General features: G+C 50.0%; 3 protein-coding genes across 4 annotated transcripts; 2 read left to right on the top strand and 1 right to left on the bottom strand.

Moving 5' to 3' along the window:
• Positions 1-698: 698 nt before the first annotated feature.
• On the bottom strand, positions 699-20,174 carry atp6v1ab (ATPase H+ transporting V1 subunit Ab). The gene is made up of 15 exons (XM_076138136.1): positions 20,090-20,174; positions 4,451-4,552; positions 4,187-4,315; positions 3,851-4,065; positions 3,614-3,751; positions 3,367-3,518; positions 3,125-3,287; positions 2,924-3,032; positions 2,715-2,837; positions 2,487-2,601; positions 2,323-2,386; positions 2,021-2,224; positions 1,833-1,927; positions 1,535-1,706; positions 699-1,422 (listed from the first exon to the last, which is right to left on the bottom strand). Exons 2-15 carry the CDS (start codon positions 4,530-4,532, stop codon positions 1,330-1,332), a joined length of 1,854 nt encoding a protein of 617 aa, XP_075994251.1. The 5' UTR covers positions 4,533-4,552; positions 20,090-20,174; the 3' UTR covers positions 699-1,329.
• Positions 7,395-10,646, top strand: naa50 (N-alpha-acetyltransferase 50, NatE catalytic subunit). 2 transcript variants are annotated; one of them, XM_076138138.1, is made up of 5 exons: positions 7,395-7,606; positions 8,577-8,710; positions 8,949-9,068; positions 9,161-9,227; positions 9,347-10,646. In XM_076138138.1, the coding sequence occupies exons 1-5, from the start codon at positions 7,599-7,601 to the stop codon at positions 9,522-9,524; spliced, it is 507 nt and encodes a 168-aa protein (XP_075994253.1). In that variant the 5' UTR covers positions 7,395-7,598; the 3' UTR covers positions 9,525-10,646. The 2 variants fall into 2 exon arrangements, with proteins under 2 accessions (XP_075994253.1, XP_075994252.1); XM_076138137.1 differs by having other exon boundaries at positions 7,397-7,606; positions 8,574-8,710.
• usf3 (upstream transcription factor family member 3) lies at positions 10,852-19,544 on the top strand. The gene is made up of 7 exons (XM_076138135.1): positions 10,852-10,964; positions 11,471-11,578; positions 11,672-11,703; positions 11,790-11,872; positions 11,988-12,084; positions 12,174-17,164; positions 17,282-19,544. The coding sequence occupies exons 2-7, from the start codon at positions 11,535-11,537 to the stop codon at positions 19,073-19,075; spliced, it is 7,041 nt and encodes a 2,346-aa protein (XP_075994250.1). The 5' UTR covers positions 10,852-10,964; positions 11,471-11,534; the 3' UTR covers positions 19,076-19,544.
• Positions 20,175-20,248: the final 74 nt, after the last annotated feature.

Below are 20,248 nucleotides of genomic sequence, written 5' to 3'. Positions count from 1 at the left end.
AAACCGGTAAATCCACGGAACTGAGTGGAAATAAGGAAATCAAGAAGTCATTGTTGAGGAATGGATCTTGTGAAAGTTTCACTCCTGTGCATGTTCAAATGGAAAATATGGAATTTCCCAAAAAATGGGGAACTGGAGACTTTGTGACCCTTTAGAATCCTGCGTCAATGATCACATGCTCCAATATCTGAAAAACATCTACAATCTGTTGTCATAAAGCTGTTTGTCTGTTTCCTAATATCTGAAAAGTTGACGTTACAAGCTAGCAGCAGCAACAACAATGACAAAGGTGGATTAAAAAGCACTTTACTTCACTCAGTCACATAGAAAGTCTGATTCAATGGAAATACAACGACACTTAAGTGTAATTAGTTGCTTCCCTGTACTTTGATAGTCTGGGTCAAACCACTCCAGTGCAATATATGAGTCAGTGTGAGAAAGGAGTTGTTTTTAAGCTATAAGATACTTAAAGGGTTTGCAGTTCATTCTTTCTTGCTTCCTTTATGAACTGCAAAGCTTAAAATAAACTTGTGAGCTGCTGATCCTAACAGGGAGTGAAGACAGGCAGGCAGGCAGGCAGGCAGGCAGGCAGGCAGGCAGGAATAGAATGTGTGACATGCAGTGAGACCAGTTTAACAGGTGTGTCTGAACAATTAGGTTAGACAGACACGCACACACACACACAGACAAACGCATCATTATTTTCCCATATTTTTATTCTTTGAGAGTATCATGATGAGAGAAGTGGACAGCTGAGGGTCAGAGTCCGACTCCTTCGCGTCCGCACGGCGAATACACAACACAGCACGCAACGCAAAAACCGTAAAAACAAAAAGGAACAACAAAGCTTCCACATCAAAACGCTGGCAATAAATAGACTGATCTTATTAAATTTATATTCAATACTCTTCTGTACAGATGGATCATGGATTACGATTACACCAACAGAACAATCCTCTTCAGGAGGAGCCACATGGCTACGGACAGAAATCATGTTAACAGAGCAACAAAGAAACAGGTTTAAGAGGTCCCTCTTGCACACACACACACACACAGATTAAACCCACACACTTGCACACACACCATCAGTGACCATGAACAGGATCCAGAGGAAGCCTATGTGAGGCAACAACTAATTGTAATGAATACAGTACATCTTTCTCTTTTCCCTCCACACGCACACACACACACACACACACAATCACTCACAGGTGAGCACGGTGGAGCACACACACACACACGTTTTGGGAGCACAAGGAGGTGGAGTGGAATGTGATTCCGAGCGGAGGGTCAGAGATGAGACGAGGGAGAGGTTTGAGGAGAGGAAGTCTACTCCTCCAACGTACGGAAGGCGTTCTGCATGTCCTCCAGCAGCTGGGCGTACTCAGCCTTGATCTTGGGCTCTCCCTCCTTCACTGGGTCCTAAAGCAACACAGCAACAGTCACCGCAAACGCTTGTTTTAATGCGCCGGGGCACAACCTGACCGGTGGGGTTTAACGCATCGAAGCCATTACAATAAATACATGAACACACCTTGAACTTCATGGAGGTGATCTTGTAGAGGATGTCGCCCATGTGCTCCTTGATCATGGCCCAGGTCACCTTGTTGTCGCTCTGAGCCGTGGTCTCCACCGCGTGCCGAGCCATGTCGTAGAAGGAGATCATGTTGGAGAGGATGCCTACCGTCTTATAGAAGGGACAGAATCTGGAGAGGAGTGCAAAAAGGTTACGTACACATTCGTTTGATCAAACAGAACTGATCCCCTTCATTTCAAACATTTAAGCCTTTATGAGGGATGATGTGACAGCATGTGGGCGGAGCTAAGTCTACCTGTCATAAGGAGTGTAACCATTCTGCTGCAGGAAGTCGTCTTTGATCATCTTGGCCACCTCCAAAGTGATCTTATCCGATTCTGCCAGCGATGCCTGTTAGAATGATGAAGATTTAGTGTTTGGGAGTTCATCCAACAATCAGGGCGCCGGCCAACGCACGGACACCAGGAGTCTCAGCCAAACTACCTTTCCGACGAGCTGCACGATCTCAGCCAGGTCCTCCTCCTCCTGCAGGATCTCCTTGGCCTTGGTGCGCAGGGGCACAAACTCGGGGAAGTGCTTGTCGTAGTACTCGTCCAGAGGGCGAGTGTATTTGCTGTAGCTGATGAGCCAGTTCACAGAGGGGAAGTGCTTCCTCTGAGCCAGCTTCTTATCCAGACCCCAGAACACCTACAACACAAACATGCAGGCACATACGTCAGGAACTCATCACCTTTGCTCAATCTATCTAGTAAGAATGATACTCTAAACTGAATTCAATCACTTACCTGCACAATACCAAGTGTGGCTGAAGTGACAGGGTCAGAGAAGTCACCACCAGGGGGCGACACACTGTGGAAAACAAGCATTTCAACTCAATCTATGTTATAATTATGGTCCATCCAACATGTGGAGAGCAATGTCTCCCTCTATTGACAGAAGCTTCACTCACGCTCCCACGATACTGACGCTGCCCTCTCGCTCAGGGTTTCCCAGACACTTCACCCTGCCGGCTCGCTCGTAGAAGGAGGCCAGACGGGCGCCCAGGTAGGCAGGATAGCCGCTGTCTGTGGGCACACACACACGGCGTGAGATCGGACCGGTCAGAATACCGACGCAACCCACCGGTGTATGTTACTTTACAGTGGAGGATATGAAGCCTGAGTCGGTTCAAACTTACCAGCAGGCATCTCAGCCAGACGCCCGGAAATCTCCCTGAGAGCCTCGGCCCAACGGGAGGTGGAGTCGGCCATCATGCTCACGTTGTAGCCCATATCTCTGAAGTACTCGGACAGCGTGATGCCTGTTGGGACATTTGTATTAGTGTTCATGTAAACGTTACTCTGAGTGACTGATCACATTGACATAAGTAAGTGATCAGACAGATACCTGTGTAGATGGAGGCTTCTCTGGCAGCCACAGGCATGTTGGAGGTGTTGGCCACCAACGCCGTTCTCTTCATGATGCTCTCCGTCTTCCCATTCACCTCCATGGTCAGCTGTTGGACGGACAACACTGTCAGCCATCTTGAACATCAATCAATCACCAACCAGGAAGACAAGACACAGTGTCATTGCCATGGTTACCCACCTCAGGGAAGTCTCTGAGTACTTCTGACATCTCGTTACCGCGCTCCCCGCAACCTACGTAGATGATGACATCACTGTTGGAGTACTTGGACAGGGACTGGGAGATGACCGTCTTGCCACAGCCAAAGGCTCCTGGGATGGCTGTGGTTCCTCCCTGCACACAACTTCACAAGGAGGAAAGGAGAGAGTGAAGGAAATGCACGTACAGAACTCAAAAGGACTAAAGAGTGATCAGAGACTCACGGGAAGAGGGCATCCAGTACCCTCTGTCCAGTCAGCAGTGGGTGATTGGCAGGCAGCTTCTCTGTGACGGGGCGGATCTGTCTGACAGGCCACACCTGCACCATGGTGAACTTCTCCTTTACCCCTTCAAACTCAAGCTCCATCACCACATCCTGACACGGAGACAAAGGGGCGACATCAACACAAAGCAATGAGGACGCTGTCACTTTAAAGGGCACAGATGTAGCTGGAGGTGCAGTGAACTCACGGAGATGTCGTAGCTCCCGGGGGGGGCCACATACGTGACCGTGCCTCTGTTTTTGGGAGGCAGCATGATCATGTGCTTAATGAGGGAGTTCTCAAGCACAGAGCCATAGAAGTCGCCTCCTGTGATGTGACTGCCAACCTAAGAGTGAGAGAAGGAGGAGAAACATGGAGTCGCTCAGATCTAAAAATGTAGAACAGAGGGTTTGTGAGTTTCTCTACTCCCGACACAGACACACACCCGCAGGCTCTTGCTCGGAGTAAACTCCCATTTGCTGTCGCGGTTGAGGGCTCCGATGTTGACGCCTCTGGGGATGTAGATGCTCTGTGTCATGTCATTGATGTCCTTTAGGGGTCGTTGGATACCGTCAAAGATGGAGCCCATGATTCCCGGGCCCAACTCCACAGAGAGAGGCTTCCCGGTACGCAGGACAGGATCTCCTACAGACACACCGGCTGGGCTGGAGCTCAGGAAGACAGCAACGTTTGGATGGAAATATAAGAGACACTATCACAGGGTTTACTTAATGTCAGATCCAATAAAGGACCAACATGGGTGCTGGGACCAAAAGGATACATGTTTCCTCGTAGACCTGGATGGTGGCCATGTCTCCCTCCAGCCTGATGATCTCTCCCACCAGCTCACTGTGGCCAACGCGAACCAGTTCATACATGGCAGCTCCGGCCATGGCTGTAGCCGTCACCACTACAGGAACGGATCAAACGTGAGTCAGTCAAACGACAATTCAATCAAATTCTAACTGGTTTGACCCAATCAGATTGTTATCTCCCAGATAATGTGCTAATATTAAGAGTTTGTGTGCGTCTGTGTGGTGGTAACCTGGTCCAGAGACGCCGTGAACATATCCAAACTGGCTCTCTCTCTCCTCATCCCTGATCTTGGGCAGCTTGGACAAGTCCATCCTGGCAGGACTGAGTCTGACTAGGAGAGGAGGAGAGGAGAAGACAAATGTGAGGAGGACAAGGAGAGGTAATGGAAGCGATAGAAGTCGGTGATTACACGTCTTAATTATTGATGACAAGAGCAGTAAGCAAAAACAAGCAAATGTCAATCAAGTTAGCAGGACTAAAACATATTTTCATGGCTGATACACTTTTCTAATAAACCTTTCAGCCTATAAAATAATGACAATACAGAATCATGAACTCATTCTGAAAACTTGGGGGCAATTTTTATTTTATTGAAAACATTATAGTAAAAGATCCACAGAGAAATCATAGATCCACTGTTTTGCGCTGGTGTAACCATGGAAACCTCCGGCAAAAACTTCTGCAACATAATAGCTCATGACTACACATTTTTCAGAAAAACAGACACTGAACTACACACACACACACACACCCCTGCAGGCAGCCAAATCGGACACTCTGCAAACATCCAGGGGTAACAAGATCCTTCAACAAATACTATCTACCATAACTCCAGCCTAAATGATTATGGTGCTTATATTCGGTCTATCCGGCGCTTATATTGCCCATGCTGCATCTTCCTATGCCCTTATTCTGCCCTTCTCACTGCTGCACACATCTTCCTGTGTTTACGCCAGGCTGCTTGTGCCATCTGTGCAGGAAACACGAGCTCCCCCCAGCGGGCCAATACAGGAACTGCAGCAATGACGCCTAAAAAGACTGCACTTCCTCTTGCACGTTGTGTTGTGTTTTAAATGAAAATAATAAGACAAATAAAATCACTCGCATGTCTCTGTTAAAATACATTCTTGTGGGTTTTAACTGGTGGCCATGTCTGTGATTTAGCTCAAAGGCAAACAGCAGGTTAGCCTAAACAAACTGCACACAAACTTTCTCTCTGTGCCTGATTAATGCTAATAATCACTGAATTAAGGTTTCAATTCTAGCAGCAGTTTTCTTCCATGCTTAAAGATCACATAATGAGATTAAACTTGAGGCCACAGCGTGTATAAATGCTTTCCAGATCATGTCCCAAGTCAGAAAATCATACTTGACATCTGATCATATGACCCGTTCACATGACAGGCTGGCCACACTCTGAGACTCTTTAAGGAAGTGGAAAAAGAGCATGAAGTTAAACTGGGAAGTACAAATTATAACTGAGTGTGGAAACACTTGGATAAAGGGGAGATACAACACCTTGTGCATATAAAACAAAAATCAATAGTTAAATCTCATTCTTGTTCATCTTGTTACCCAGACATGACAGTGGTAATTTAGCGTATGCTTTAATTCAAACGTTTAAACTGGAAAATATCCGCTATCCACAATCGTGTTCTCAGTATTTCATCATTTTTAAATATGTGAGCAGGAGGACACTGCAGTTAGTTATGGTGTCAAAAATATGACATGTAAGTGAGATAACCAAGAACACATAGCAGCACACTGGTGTTAATTGCGTATCAGGGCCTAATAATTAGAACAGGACTGATTTAATAATCACGACGAGGGATTACATGATGGAAATGATTTATGATAACAGACAGCATCACGTTTAGATCAGATTAAAGCCAATAAACCACAAGCTAGTCATCTGGGTATTAAGAAGATGCATTTCCGCTTCATTCGTCTGTGATTTCCCCATAAGACGCGCTGACTAGTTTCAAATATCCTTCCATATTATGAAAAATATACACAAGAAGCTACATTGGTTTCTCGGCCTGGTAGAAAATTGCTGTTTCTGCCATTTTTGCTGCAAATAGACAGTGTTTCATGGTGATCTTACAGTAAACACATGCGTGACTCTTAAACGCTACAGTTAATCGCAAATATAATGCTTACCTTTGGTTACGAAGTGTTGGTTTGCTGTCGTGCCTAGAGAGAGAGTGAGAAGAAGCTGGAGGTGCTGCGATGCGTGACAGCAGACTGAGATCAGCTGACTTCATTCACTGCTGCGCGTTTTTACTGCGGGGGTCCTGCAACGGACGCCATTTTGGTTCCGGCCAGGGCTCCCGCAAAGATCTTGAATGATGATGGTGCTCAGTAACTCGTTGTTGTACTTTCGTTTTCAGGCATTAATAGCAGAATTACGCGTTTCAGTGCGATATTGCCATTGCAAAGTGTTTTCAAGTATACAATGAAAATTTAGATTTTATATACGCTGACAATCCGAATATAGATAAAGTCCCATTTTACTATGTACATATTAATTCCGATTCCTTTAAATCTGTAAAGTGACTTTTTTTGGGTTATGGCAATTTGTTTAATTTTTGCTTTCAAAAAATATGTAGGTGCATGATTGATATTATCGTTGATGATCTATCCTCGGAAAATTAAAAAAGTTCTTTAGCTATACAGCAGATATCTTTGCACTGACGTCGGAGCCAAAATGGAGGCGCGAGCATAGATTTGCTTTATAAAAAAACAATACCGGCTTAAAAATTCACCATGTCATCAAAACAAATATAAACATATTTTTGATGTATATTATTAACTCATTTTTGATTATAATTATAGCATATATGTTTTTTAAATTACTTAAACCAATTGAGTATAGAAATGGACACAAAAACGAAAGAAGTCGCTAGTTGTTTAGTGGGACAGTTTTACTCCGGTGTTTGTCTCACAGGGTTTGCTCTTACATCCTCCACTACACGAACCATCGCTGCTTACATTTCCAAATTAGACGACATAAACAAAATAAAACACTAGGATTGTGGACATATATGCTATTGCGCCTCTTTTACACTGGGAATGTTGTAAAACTAGCGAGAATGTTGGCGCTTGTTTGTCCTGTAAGGCACATTTTAGGGCTAAAATGTGAATACCAGCCTTGGTGAGCGCATGCGTAGATACGCATGGAGGTCAGGGTTTACAGTCCACACAGTCGTGGAGAAGGAGTGCGGCGGCTAAGCTAACTGCGACCAACGCAACTAGCTACATGTGGAGGGTAACACGGGAGGCATCCCCGACCCTAACTCCGTCTAAATCCCCTCTTTCTGGCTGTAAAAACCCCAAACTTTACCCTCACCGAAAATAAAGGATTACAACGATTAACAATGAAAGGGTGAGTACAAGATTTAGAGTCACGATTAAGTAGTAAGGCAGGAGTAAAGTTTTCGTGTCTGATTTTTTTTGACAAGAGGAGGCGGGGAGGAGACTGCGAGGCTAGTTAGCTAGCGTGCTAAGCTATTTTTAATCGGGTGTAGGACCGGGCTGCTAAATCCAGTCGTTATTCAAGCAGCCTCTTCTCGGGTTTCCTCCTTTTTATATAGTCACTCGCCGGGGTTTGTTGTGCGAGTCGCTTCCAGTCTGAGCCGAGTAGCTACCTGACTGAGCTGAGTCAGTTCTGCTACTGAAGCTAAGCTAAGTAGGCTGGAGCTGCACATTGTATAAAGTGTGCTCAGCGTAGATGGCGACTTAAATAAGCTACAGCCATGTTAACCAGTCAGCAACAAAGAAGTTAAAACCTTGACAGTCCGCTACCGTCGCTCAGCTTTGGGTTCATATGTCGCCAACATTACACCCGAGTTCAGAATTAGCGGCAGCATGCTCGGTGTAACGTGAGCTGTCAGGGCAACACACCGACACACCAAACACACGTTTCTGCTGTCACTTCTGACCTGAATCCTCCATGCTCGGGTGACATCATGGCGATTAATTGTAGGATTGTGTTTTAATTGTGCGGTTCGGACTTCAAGAGATGTCAGGGTTCGACATGTGGATGGATGCTGGCACTGTCACCTTGGTAACCTTACATCCTAATGAGCAGCACAACACAACCAACAGCTGTTTTTTGGAGGAAGATGCGCCCTATAAATACCACAGTGATCCCTCAGCCAAGGGTGATGTCAGAGCTCTGATTAAGGGTTTAATCCAGAGGAACGTGAAAGAAATGGAGGTGTAATCATTGTCTCAGCATCAATCGTACAACATTTACCTCAGCTACACGTGTGTGTGCCACTGATTGGTCCTGTCTGTACATCCCATTGTGTCTGTTATCAGCTGTTTTGACCGATCTGCTCTTGTTCCAGTAGCCGGATAGAGCTCGGGGATGTTACGCCCCACAACATCATGCAGCTGAAGCGCCTGAACCAGGTCATCTTCCCCGTCAGCTACAATGACAAGTTCTACAAAGATGTACTGGAAGTTGGAGAACTCGCCAAGCTCGGTAAGATGCCGCGTTCACGTTTCCTCACAAACCCCAAGTCTTTGTTTTTACAGAATGCATTTTGTACAACGTACAAAGTTTGTTCTCTCTCAAACTTTCATTCCTCTCAGTATTCTTGGACTCCCTTATCTTGCCCTCGTATTTACAGACCAATGTTTAATCTTTGACAAGGTTTAAGGATTGAGCACACTTGATGATAAACTCTAGATTCCCTGACTGCCTGTTCTTTGTCTTTCAGCGTACTTCAATGACATTGCAGTGGGTGCTGTGTGCTGCAGAGTGGACCACTCCCAGAACCAGAAGAGGCTTTACATCATGACACTGGGCTGTCTAGCACCCTACCGTAGACTTGGAATTGGTAAGGAACACTTCATCTCTTAGATCGATACCTCACACTGTATCGCACTTTAGATTGTTGTGTTCATTTGTTTTGGGCTTTTTTCCTTTCAGGCACGAAGATGCTGAATCACGTGTTAAACATCTGTGAGAAGGACGGCACTTTTGACAACATTTACCTGTGAGTGTCTGATTCTGTAATGATTTGATCCATGCAACTGATCATAAAACTGTAACTCTGCTTGATATTAGTCTGTAAAATGATTAATAATTAGTTTCTCATCTTTTCCTTTTCCGCAGTCACGTTCAGATCAGCAACGAGTCGGCCATCGACTTTTACCAGAAGTTTGGATTCGAGATCATCGAGACGAAAAAGAATTACTACAAGAGGATAGAGCCGGCAGACGCCCACGTGCTGCAGAAGAGCCTGCGCAGCCCGTGTGTCCCTCCCACCGGGGAGCTCCAGAAAGCCGAATAGGGGGCGCAGAAACAGAACTGTGACAAAACGCCCCCCCGCCCCGGGTCGACACGTTCAACACTTTCTTCAACGGACGCTAAAAAAGAGAAAACAAAAAGTACAAAAATGGCTGCGTTTATTTTGAAAATGGTCCCTTGATTTAGCATTTTTTATTGCTCCCCTTTCTTCATAAGGATGATTGGCGATAACAGTTTCAAACGTGCTCCTATTGACAAAAGTTGCCAACTTCAAAACAGTTTTAGACGTTAGGTGAAGGGGGGGAGAGGGGTGTGGTGCTTGCAAATAATATTGTTTGTGTTTGAGTTGTTTTTATGAAGCTGATGAGGACATATGTGTGTATGTGCTGTTTGAGCAGAAGAAGTGTGGTTTGAAGCTGTAAAAGTGTTGAGAGTCCATGGTTTACCACACACACACACACACACACACACACGGTCCCAGCAGTGATGCATGGAGCTGTGCAGAGCGCTCACGACTCCGCTCCCTCACCACCTGAACCCTGGGACTTACGGGAAAATGAGTCGTCCAGAGGGGAGAGCAGGAAGTCGCCCCCCGCCCCCCTCTGTGCGGGCGTAACGACGGGTTGAACGGTTCTGCGGTGGTGGGAAGACGCGGGTCACCACTCATACTTTCTGAACAACTTTTATTTTCCAGCCTGTTAATTTAATTTCCCCCTTCAACTGTTTCTGTTTTATCCTTTACTTCTTGAAATGGCAAATGGCTCAGAGGTTCTCCTGGGTTTACAGCAGGACGGGGACAAAACTTAAAGCGCTACAAATGAGATGACACAACAAATCATGATTCAATTCAAGCTTTGGTTTCAGTACAATTTTGAGCAAAGAGCAGTTCTTTAGGAAGCTTTCTCTCTAAACGCATGGACGCATCATGTTCGATCTGGCAGCTTCTGTTTGGTTGAGACCTTTTGAGTATTGAAGCCGGGCTGATAGTTTTGGGTTTTCCATCTCTTCCGCCCCGGGGAAGCTCTGATCCCTCTGCATGCTGGGAGAGCCGCGTTCTCTCCACTGTAGTATAAGCATGTGTTTCCTTTTCTTTGAAGAATTTTATCTTTTCTGGAGCTCTATATTGTAACTTTTTAACCTCTAAATAAAGGAATTACTATTTGCATTAAGTGTGTACAGTTTGACTCATTCTATATCGTTTACCAGTCGAAGGAATCCTCTTGTTTCGATACAAAGCAGAGATGTGTTGGTGCGCACAATGCAAATCCACCCCGGCACGATCGACAACGCGATTGGCTGAAACTTAACCCGTCTAAAATGCTATTGGCTGTCACTCGGTCAGAACGCGCCCCCTTTCCGCACAGGGTTAGACGTTCCTGGATTGTTTTGAGAGATGAGAGTAAAGCTCTGCTAGCTAACAGTTAGCACTCCAAACTCAAAGTTCCCGCAGAGACAAACAGTCTCTAAAATGCCGAAGCTACAGGTCAGTACAACGCTTCCGTTATTAGAGCTCTTATGTCAGCGCGGACGGGAGGAGAAAAGCTGTTTTGTGCTGATGATTATGTCGCTATGTTAGCTGTCTGTTAGCATGCTAACTGAGGAAGCTAGCTGACTGGGTAACCTAACTGGCTCAGGTTGCTGCTTTTAATGTGACGGGACAAATTTAACAACGCGGATCACAACCGAGGAGTGCCCGTGCGCGTTTTGAATCGTACAGGGTTTCTAGTTTAAACGCAAATTGACGAGATTTACCTGCGCAGCTAGGTTGACTTCACAGCAGCCTGTTAGTAGCTAGTAGTTTGTAGCTCACTGTAGCTAAGCAAGGTTATTGGCTGCTTGACTTATTTATGTCTAATCTCGGATCTAAAGTGTGTGACAGGCAGTTGACCAAATCGCAGACTCTAAGGTAAACAAACACAGCCCTTTTCTGTTCCCAGTGTGTTTATGCATAATTCATATTCTGTCTGGATGTGTGTGTTTTGGTTGTAGGAAAGGGGGTTCTGGTCGAGCTGGTGAATGTGTTGACCGGTACCTGATCACACAGGCTGTTAGGATGCCAGAGATGACTGAGACTCAGACGCCAGGTCGTAAACCAAAGTAAGGACTCATGTGTTTGTTTGTTTGTTGTCATGTGCAAGGTTTGTGTGGTTCAAACAGAACAAGGGGCTAACAGTGTTGTCCTCTTTACAGAAAGAGGAAAAACAAAGAATCCCACAATGCAGGTGAAGTCATGTCTCTTGTTATACTGATGTTATTTAGTGAATACTGTCTCGCTTTTGGTTTTAACTTTGTCTCTGCTTTTGTGTAGTTGAGAGACACAGAAAAGAGAAGATCAATGCTGGGATTAACCGTATAGGAAGTCTTCTGCCCTGCTCCCTGGCATTAAAACAGGTAACAGACAAGCTGCTGTTGTTGTATATGCCGTTAATCGTTGTATGCGTTCCTCTTCAACAGGTGTCAGAGTTACTACAGTGTGTAAATGCTGCCTTTGTCTTCTCCTCTCCAGAGTAAGAACATGATCTTGGAGCAGGCGTTCCGTTACATCACTGAGTTGAAGAAACAAAACGATACCATGCTGCTAGAACGAGGAGACAAAGTTCAAGGTAAACAGTTCGCCTCTTCCTGTTGCAGTGTTTCTGAAGTCGTCCATCGCCTTAATAAAACCTCATTTGGGCTTTTTGTCTCTTTGCAGCTGAGGAAATCCGTCGTTTGCAGCACCAGCTGGATGAGATGAGGAAGGAGTGTGCTCACTACATCGAGCTCCTCAAAGCCCACGGCATCAACATCCTGGAGGACCCCAGTGCGCTCTACGGGAGCCAGTGCTGTGCCAAGGTGGCCAAGGTGACACCTACTCACCAACTCCAGAAGGGGATCATCGTTTACTCCAATGGGAACGTGACGTGTCCAGCAGGGAAGGAGACGAGTCCAGCCAAGCTGCCCTCTGAAGCTTTAATTCTTCAGGCTCCCTCCGGGGTCGGTGAGAGGTTACGGGTAAATGGAGTCGCCTCTTCGGTGCCGTCACTGCTTCCCGGGACGTCGGTCGCCACCACGCAGTCCGTGCCAGGCCTGAGAGTGGTGGAGCAGCATTCAGTGGAGGCGGCGGCGGCTCCGACCTCGACTCTGCCACCGTCTGTGTCTTACATCACGCTCCAGATCCCGACTGTGACCACGTCGCTGCCGCAGCAACCTCAGCCTGCCACCCCGTCCCGGAGCCTGACTGTAGCAGCCGCTCCGACCTCGCAGCTCCTCGCCGAGAGCCCCGGCCGACCCGTTCCCAGCCTCACCGCGCTCCCCCAAACTGTAGCCGCATCCAATCCGACAGCTTCAGAGGCGTGCTCTTGGGTCACACAGGACACCGCCAACAGGACGTTGAGTTACACAGCTATCCCCAACAGCTCAACCCTCCTGAGGGCCGGAGCCACGAGCAGCACACAAACTACCTGGACGACGCTACAGATGGCGGGGAACACCGTGCAACCGGTCTGCCAGAGCCTCCCCATGCCAGAGACCACCAACACTACGCAGGCTGTGCAGCAGCTAACTGTGTGTCCCATAGGCACCAAGTCGTCTGTTCAGCCCATTCAAATACGGATGCAACCTCACGTGCCGGTGCAGCAGGCGCCCATCACCGCCCACATCCAAGCTCAGCCTATTCAGAAGCCCCCACAGCTGCAGCCAGCCATCCTGACCCAGACACAGTCTCAGCCCGTCTTAGCCCCTCAGCCCCAGTGTGCCGTTCTCCCCCAGCCAGCTCTGGTTGCTCACCATGCTGTGGTGTCGCAGCCCCAGCCTACTGTACTTCAGCCCGCCTCGTTGGTCCCTCACCCCCCGACGACCATCCTCCCTCAGCCGCAGCCTCTCCCTCAGCCACAGGCCACTGTGCTGCCGCTGCTCCAAACCATGCAGGTGCTCCAGGTGAACTCGAGCGGAGCAGCAGCCTCGGCCGTAACGACGCCACAGAACACTAACAACCCCAGTGTGGTCATCCTGCAGCAGTCCAACGCTTGCCCTTCCCAGTCGGTGGTAAGGGAGGAAATAACCAATCATCCCCCCTGTCAGCACATCGTAATCATCCAAGCGCCCAATCAGACTGCGACGGCCCCTCAGAATGGAATGGTGCCGACTGCCTTGCCCACTGCGGTGCCTGCTGTGTCCAATCAGATCACAATGACCAGCTGTTCAGCCACCACCACCAAACAGCTGGTGCACATTCTGCCACGTCCTGTTCAGCCTCAGATAAACACACCCCTGCCAGTCAGCCAGGCTTCCTCCTCCACGCCGGGGCCGCCGACTCCACACACCATCACTCTGAACGGCCAGGTGTTCGCCCTGCAGCCCATTAAAACCTTGGACAAATCCAGCACCCAGAGCGGGCCCAGCACCCTGCAGCTGGTCCAGCCCACCACCGCTGAGGAACCCACCACCAACGTGGCTCTCAACAGCTTAGGAGCACTCAGCAGTCTGAATCAGAGCATCTCTCAGGGCCTCCCTCTCACCATCTCCAGCCAGAACACCATCCCGCTCTCTTCTGTCCCTCCATCAGTGGTCCAGCAGCCTCCAGCTACAGTGAGCGTGCCTGCTAACACACTCACCGTCCCTGTACGCCAGCTACACATCCCCTGTGGGAGCCCGTTGAAATCGGGGCTGGTGGTTAACGTCTCAAAGCCTCCGGTGAGGAGGATTCGCACAGCTTTGAATACAAAAAGGACAACAGCCAAAAGGACCAAACCAACGAAGAAGAAGGAGGTGAAAGAGAAAGGCCCTCCTGCGGCCATCGCAGCCAAGTCGCTGACTGATGCGGGAGAAAGTGCGAAGGTTCAAGTGACATCATCTCAAGTTTCACCGTCCAGTGTAAAAGTTATCAACACAGCCTCCACCGCTGCCACGGCAACAACCACCGACTGTAGAGAAGCTACAGCAAGCAACGCAACCTCTGCACAAAGCACACTGAGTACAGTCGCTTGTAGTTCATCCACTGAGTCACCTAGAGTCGCTCAACCGCTCCCTCAGGACAAAGGCACAGCTACTGTCCCCAAACACACGACGATGACTAAACTCAGTACAGCACAGAGTGAGGTTTCATCCAGTCACTGTACAGCAAGTGCAGTTACAGCCGTTAGTATCACAGCAGCGGAGCCGACGGTCACTGCAGCCGTGGTTACGGAGAGTAAATCCTCTGTAGCGGCTGAGAGCATCGCTGCCACCAAACTCTCAGCTCCAGGGGTGAAAGCGGTCGCCAGCACATCGGCGAGCACAACACAAACTAAATCAGCTGCAACAGCCGCCGTTTCTAGACAAAGCAAATCCGCCGTCGGCGCCGCAGCTCCCACTGAGACACGCTACGCTTCCACCAGCGTGACGAGTACGTGTTTGAGTCCGGCCTGCACAAGCAGCGCTGCTACGAGTGTGTCTGTGACTCAACATCAGACTGCACAGGCTGCGTCTGTGTGTCACCCACAGGTCACCAGCACCCAGGACTCTCTGCTCCGTACCAAGGTGGAGTCTCAGCCCAACCCCCCCTCCTCCTCCCCCGTCTCCACCACTGTTCCACCGTCTTCAGCCGCCTCCACCTTTCCCTCCGCCCACAGCTCCGTCACAGCGCCCGTTAGTGCAGAGTTCAGGAAGAGGGTCAGCGTCACTCGAGCCCAGGCGGAGCAGACTGACATGAGCATGAGCAACCCTCCTGTCTGCCATCCTGCTGAGGTCCTACAACCCCCGCAAGGTCCTGGAAGGGACAAGGAGGCCCAGGAAGAGAGACACCACACGGCAATCGGGAAAGAGGCTTTGGTTGTAACGAGTTCTTCTGAGGCTCCGCCCAGAAAAGACTGTGCTCTACCTCAGGTGTACACAAACCTGCACAGTGAAGCGATGGAGCATCCCATAACGTCTAGCAGACAGACAGACTCTCCTCTGTCCACAGGGGCCGGGGGAGGTAGAGGGTTCTCCGTGGCCTCGATGCTCCCCCAGGGTCACAACATCAACGCTTCATCCGGCTCCTTTGGAACGTTTACCTTCACGTCTGAGCAGGCGGAGATGCTGGCCCTGGCCATGCTGGAGCAGGACAGCCCTGGGAGGAGGAACGGGGGCTGCACCGGGGACAACAACGCTTCAACCAACCCCACCGCCGCCGCCGCCTGGGAGCCTCCTAAAGCCTCCAACATGCCTAACAGTAAAGATCGAGGCTCAGCCGGGCCTCAGGCTAAGATGGCTAAACACATAGATGCAGTGACGGTTAAGCCCCCCGTCCAGGTTTCAGTCAGAGGTCAGGTCTCAGAGGGGTCCATCAGTGGGCCGGCAGGAAACAGACACCCACAGAACATCTCATACTCTCAGCCTCAGCCTCTCCCTCAGGTTCAGTCTCAGGGCGTGTCCCAGAGCGGCAGTGTGGCCAGCCTCAGCGTCAACAATCTGATCAGGCCCAGCTCCAGCCAGCAACCGTATTCCAGCTCCCCTAGTCTGACGGGCCAGCAGAGCTCAGTCCCATCCCCCGCAGGGACCTCAGTCAATGCTCAGTCCTCAAACAGCACCCTCTCCCCCTGCTCAGGGGCGCCCCAGCTCAACGAGTACACGCCCCTGAAGAGCGCCCTGATGAGGGCCCAGGCAGGGGTCGGTGTGGGCGAGCGACACGTGAAGAACATCTCTAAGCGACAGGCCCAGGATGAAGCGATGCTGAACGCCGGAAAACGACCCAAGGCCTGCGCTCCCACAGCCTCCAGCGTGGGCCGCATGGAGGTGAAGGCACCGGACCACAGCCAGATGATGGTGGGCCAGCTGCCCCCCGGCTCCGCCTCCGTCATGACCAGACTCAACCCTGACAGTGGAGGCCCCCCCTTCTCCACTAACGCCTTCATGAACCCGGCGCTTCGACCCACAGATATCCATTGCCCCCCCCAGGGCCCCCCTGAGCAGAACCAGCCCGGGGTGCTCCACCTGCCCCAGGGTCACCCTCAGCACGCTGCAACCCAGCCTGGACAGCACCTGGGAGGGAACCTCTACATGAAGCAGCAGCAACAAGAGCAACAGAGGCACCACCTGTATCAGCTGCAACATCACCTGACTCAGCCTGACCCTGCACAGCTCCACTCTCTGCACCAGAGGGCGCTACAACAACAACAACAACAACAACAACAGCAGCAACAGCAGCAGCAACAGCAACAACAGCAGCAGCAACAGGAACAGCAGCAACACGTACAGAAGAAGCGAGGACTTGTTCGAGGCAGTCAGACCGGTTCACCTGCAGGCCTGCCACAGAAGCATCACCTGGATAAGTCTGGAGTTCAGCAGCAGCAGCAGCACCCACATCAGCAACATCAGCAACACACACAGCAGCATCCTCAACAACAGACACAACAATCACACCAACAACCACAACAGTCGCACCAACAGTCACAACAGCATCAACAGCCAACGCAACACCAACAGTCTCATCCCCAGCAGCACCAACAGCAGACACATCAACAACAACAACAGCCACAAACACATCAACAACAACAACAACAACAGCAGCAGCTACAGCAGCAGAACTCACACTCCAGACACCAGCAGCACCTGCAGCAGCAGATCCAGCAGCAGCAGCAGCAGCAGCAGCAGCACTTCAGACACCAGGAGAAGAGCTGTGAGGCCCAAGCTGCCGGGGCCAGAGCCCACCACAGCAGCCACATGGCCCAGCAGGACCACCACAAGGTCGGTGTGAGGTCGTATTAAGTCAAACTACACACTAAATATGTTTTCACACCAGCTTGTTCAATGAATCTTTGCTTTTTTGGAAATAATGACATCTCTGTTGTTTCTCTCCCTCAGTCTGGTCAGGACCACAGCGCCATGCAGAGGATGATGAGGGAGCAGCAGCTCATCCCTCCTCCCAGCAACCCTGTGTCTCGGTCGTCTGACCTCAGCTGTCCACCGTCGCGGCAGGAACGCCACCGTGTCTCCAACTACTCTGCTGAGGCGCTCATCGGTAAAAGCTCCAGCAGTGAGCAGCAGCAGCAGCAGCGCATGGGTCTGCACCATCAGGCCGGCCGCAGCGCCGCACAGGAGCAACCGGACCTCCGGGGTTACCTGGACACGTCTCGGGGTAAGGCCAACATCGCACACAGTCGCTTGCCTCCGGATCATCCAGGATCTGCTGACGTTCAGCGCGTGTCAGAGTGCCCCCCGTTCAAGAGCATGGGGGGAGGAGGAGCTGCAGGACATCAGCTGGGGGTCTTTGAGGTTCAGGTGTTGCGTGGGACGGACATGGCCCCCAAGTCTGCACCACCCTCCCAGAGAGGACCTCAGCGGCAGCAACAGGGGGGCTTCAGGATGGGCGTCGGTCCTCTAGCAGACGGCAGGAATCGTGGCGGCTACAGCGGAGCTCATCCTGGCTCACAGGGAGTCCAGGTGGGCCCGGCGCTGCCCCGGGAGCAGGAGGGGTGTCATCAGAGCTTCATGCAAAGCCTCCTCTCCCCACACCATCCTGAGCAGAGCAACCATCAGCGAGCAGTGCAGTGTTGCCCCCCTGTGCCCCCCATGGAGTACAGCTGTGTGCCTGGAGGCTCCTCAGGAGAGATGCAGGCCAAGACCTCCAGCTCCAGTGTGGCTCAGACACAGAAAGCCCCGCCCATGAGACTTGGAGACGGCAACAAGGGCCATATTTCTCAGGTCAATAACATGCATGCAGGCCCGGGCGTGCGCGGGGGTCTGCCTCACCCTCCGACCCCTCACAGCAGCTCTGAGTCGGGCCACTCCTCAGCCGCCTCTCGCCCGCCCACAGCTGTCAGCCAGCGTTCTCGCCACATCGCCCAGGATACCCAGAGCACCAAACTGAGACCTGCCGACCGGCCCCGCTCTGGCACCGTGAGATCCAGCAATCCCTTTGAGCCTGACGGACACCTGCCTCTGTCCTCTGGAGGAGGGGTCCTCGTGGGCAGACCGCAGTCTGGAGGAGACGCCCGGCGCAGCAGTATTGTTCGCTTTATGGCAGACAGTGCTCAGGTTACCAGTGACAACAACTTGGTTCCAGACCAACACTTGGCACAGAACTTTGGGTTCCCCTTCATCCCTGAGGGAGGTATGAATCCTCCTCCTCCTATCAACGCCAACTCCACATTCATCCCCCCGGTCAGTCAGCCCAGCAGCCAGCGCACGCCGGCTCTTCTCCCTGTGGAGCCCCAGAACTCCTTACCCTCCTTCTATCCTTCCTATTCTCCAGCTGCTCATCCCAGCCTCCCCAGTGAAATCCCCCTCCAGTACTTTCCCAACCAGATCTTTACCAGCCCGGGAGCCGACAAGGGCAGCGCCGCCCCGCTCAACAACCGCTTTGGCTCCATCCTCTCCCCCCCTCGGCCGGTGGGCTTCGGTCAGGCGAGCTTCCCGTTGCTCCCAGACATGCCCCCCATGCCCATCACCAACTCCTCCGGCATCACCCCTCACATCTCAAACTTCAGCCTTACGTCTCTGTTCCCCGAGATCACAGCCATGCCCACAGACGGCTCAGCCATGTCTCCCCTGCTGTCTCTCGCCAACACGTCTTCTGCCGATTCTGGCAAGCAGCCCAACCGGCCGGCCCACAACATCAGCCACATCCTGGGCCACGACGGCAGCTCTGCAGTGTGAACAGAGGCTCAGCAGTGTGACGTTGTTGTTTTTAAAAGGTGACACGCTGTCAGTTGTAGCGATATACTGATGAAGAGTTTCTGAAATCATGTCCGTCTGGTGATTTTGATCGTTTACATGCTCACACACGTGCAGTGGATGTTTGCTTCCCTTTATGTCTGAGGCTATGTTTTGTATTATTTCTGAAATCTTGATTTGGGACGTGAATACTTCATCCCTTAAAGCTCTTTGTTTGCTATGTTGATTTGTCTGACTGCTAATTAAACAAAATTAAGTTAAGAAGGTTGACTGACTGAACACTGGGTCATTTAACCTCTGCACAGTTATCTTAGAAATGTAATTTATCAGGTTGTTCTGTACAGGAGACATTTTTCAAGAGCTATTTTGTAAATACTAATGTTTCATATGAAAGTTATTACATGATGTACGTATTTGTAAATACCAAATTGATTAATAAAGTTTATAAGGATACCTTTGAATTTTCTGCAATCTGGAAATGTCGTCATTGTTCTTTGAGCCACGAGATGGTAAGAGGAGATGTCACTCACATTTGTTCCAGAAATTTCCACTTCATTAGAAACACCAATATGACCCAGTTTCACACGCGCGCTCTAATCCTACATTTGCAAACTTCTGTTTTTGTTGACGTTGTGTCAGGAAAGCAATAGTGGCCTCAGTTCCTATCAGGCTGCCTTGTATTGATTGGTGTCCAAACAAATTACACACACAAGGAAACCAGGAGCTTGATGTGCAAACACACTGGATCTACACACACGGCCCAACATGGCATTTAACTACAAAGCTACACACATTATTAGCACAATGTTAGCGTCTATTTAAATGACATACGGTGACGTAAATAAGTAACCACGTGTCGATCTTCAGTAATCACAGCTTTGACTTCAACAAATCCAAGCACAATAGACAAAACAGCCAGAGGACTAATTTCACCTGTGACCTTCATAAAAACCATGATATTCAACGAAGAAGGTGGAGGAAGAGGAGGGTACAGACCTGTTGAACATGTCGAACCGTGTTGCTGCTCAAGGTGGAAATGTTTGTCTCGTAAACTCGCACATTCCGGCCGTGCATGTGCTTTTACCAAACAATTACTCGCTTTCGCCAACAGGGGGCAGCAAGTGACAGGCAGGTAAACGCAAAACAAACCGGATA

Source organism: Genypterus blacodes, unplaced genomic scaffold (genome assembly GCF_046128005.1).
Source record: "Genypterus blacodes isolate CSIRO-AG114 ecotype Tasmania unplaced genomic scaffold, CSIRO-AGI_Gbla_v1 ptg000348l_1, whole genome shotgun sequence".
NCBI classification, from domain to species: domain Eukaryota; kingdom Metazoa; phylum Chordata; class Actinopteri; order Ophidiiformes; family Ophidiidae; genus Genypterus; species Genypterus blacodes.
This window is presented reverse-complemented; position numbering and strand designations above follow the sequence as displayed.

What these genes read in the sequence shown, in the direction of transcription:
- atp6v1ab (XM_076138136.1), bottom strand. Translation starts at nt 4,532, where the DNA reads ATGGACTTGTCCAAGCTGCCCAAGATCAGGGATGAGGAGAGAGAGAGC. An exon ending in TCACGGCGTCTCTGGACCAG is followed by an intron (nt 4,316 to 4,450) that starts GTTACCACCACA and finishes CCGTTCCTGTAG; the next exon opens with TGGTGACGGCTACAGCCATG. An exon ending in CCGGGAGCTACGACATCTCC is followed by an intron (nt 3,519 to 3,613) that starts GTGAGTTCACTG and finishes TCTCCGTGTCAG; the next exon opens with GATGTGGTGATGGAGCTTGA.
- naa50 (XM_076138137.1), top strand. An exon ending in CTACCGTAGACTTGGAATTG is followed by an intron (nt 9,069 to 9,160) that starts GTAAGGAACACT and finishes TTTTCCTTTCAG; the next exon opens with GCACGAAGATGCTGAATCAC. An exon ending in ACTTTTGACAACATTTACCT is followed by an intron (nt 9,228 to 9,346) that starts GTGAGTGTCTGA and finishes CCTTTTCCGCAG; the next exon opens with TCACGTTCAGATCAGCAACG.
- usf3 (XM_076138135.1), top strand. Translation starts at nt 11,535, where the DNA reads ATGCCAGAGATGACTGAGACTCAGACGCCAGGTCGTAAACCAAA. An exon ending in ACGCCAGGTCGTAAACCAAA is followed by an intron (nt 11,579 to 11,671) that starts GTAAGGACTCAT and finishes TCCTCTTTACAG; the next exon opens with AAAGAGGAAAAACAAAGAAT. An exon ending in GCTCCCTGGCATTAAAACAG is followed by an intron (nt 11,873 to 11,987) that starts GTAACAGACAAG and finishes TCTCCTCTCCAG; the next exon opens with AGTAAGAACATGATCTTGGA.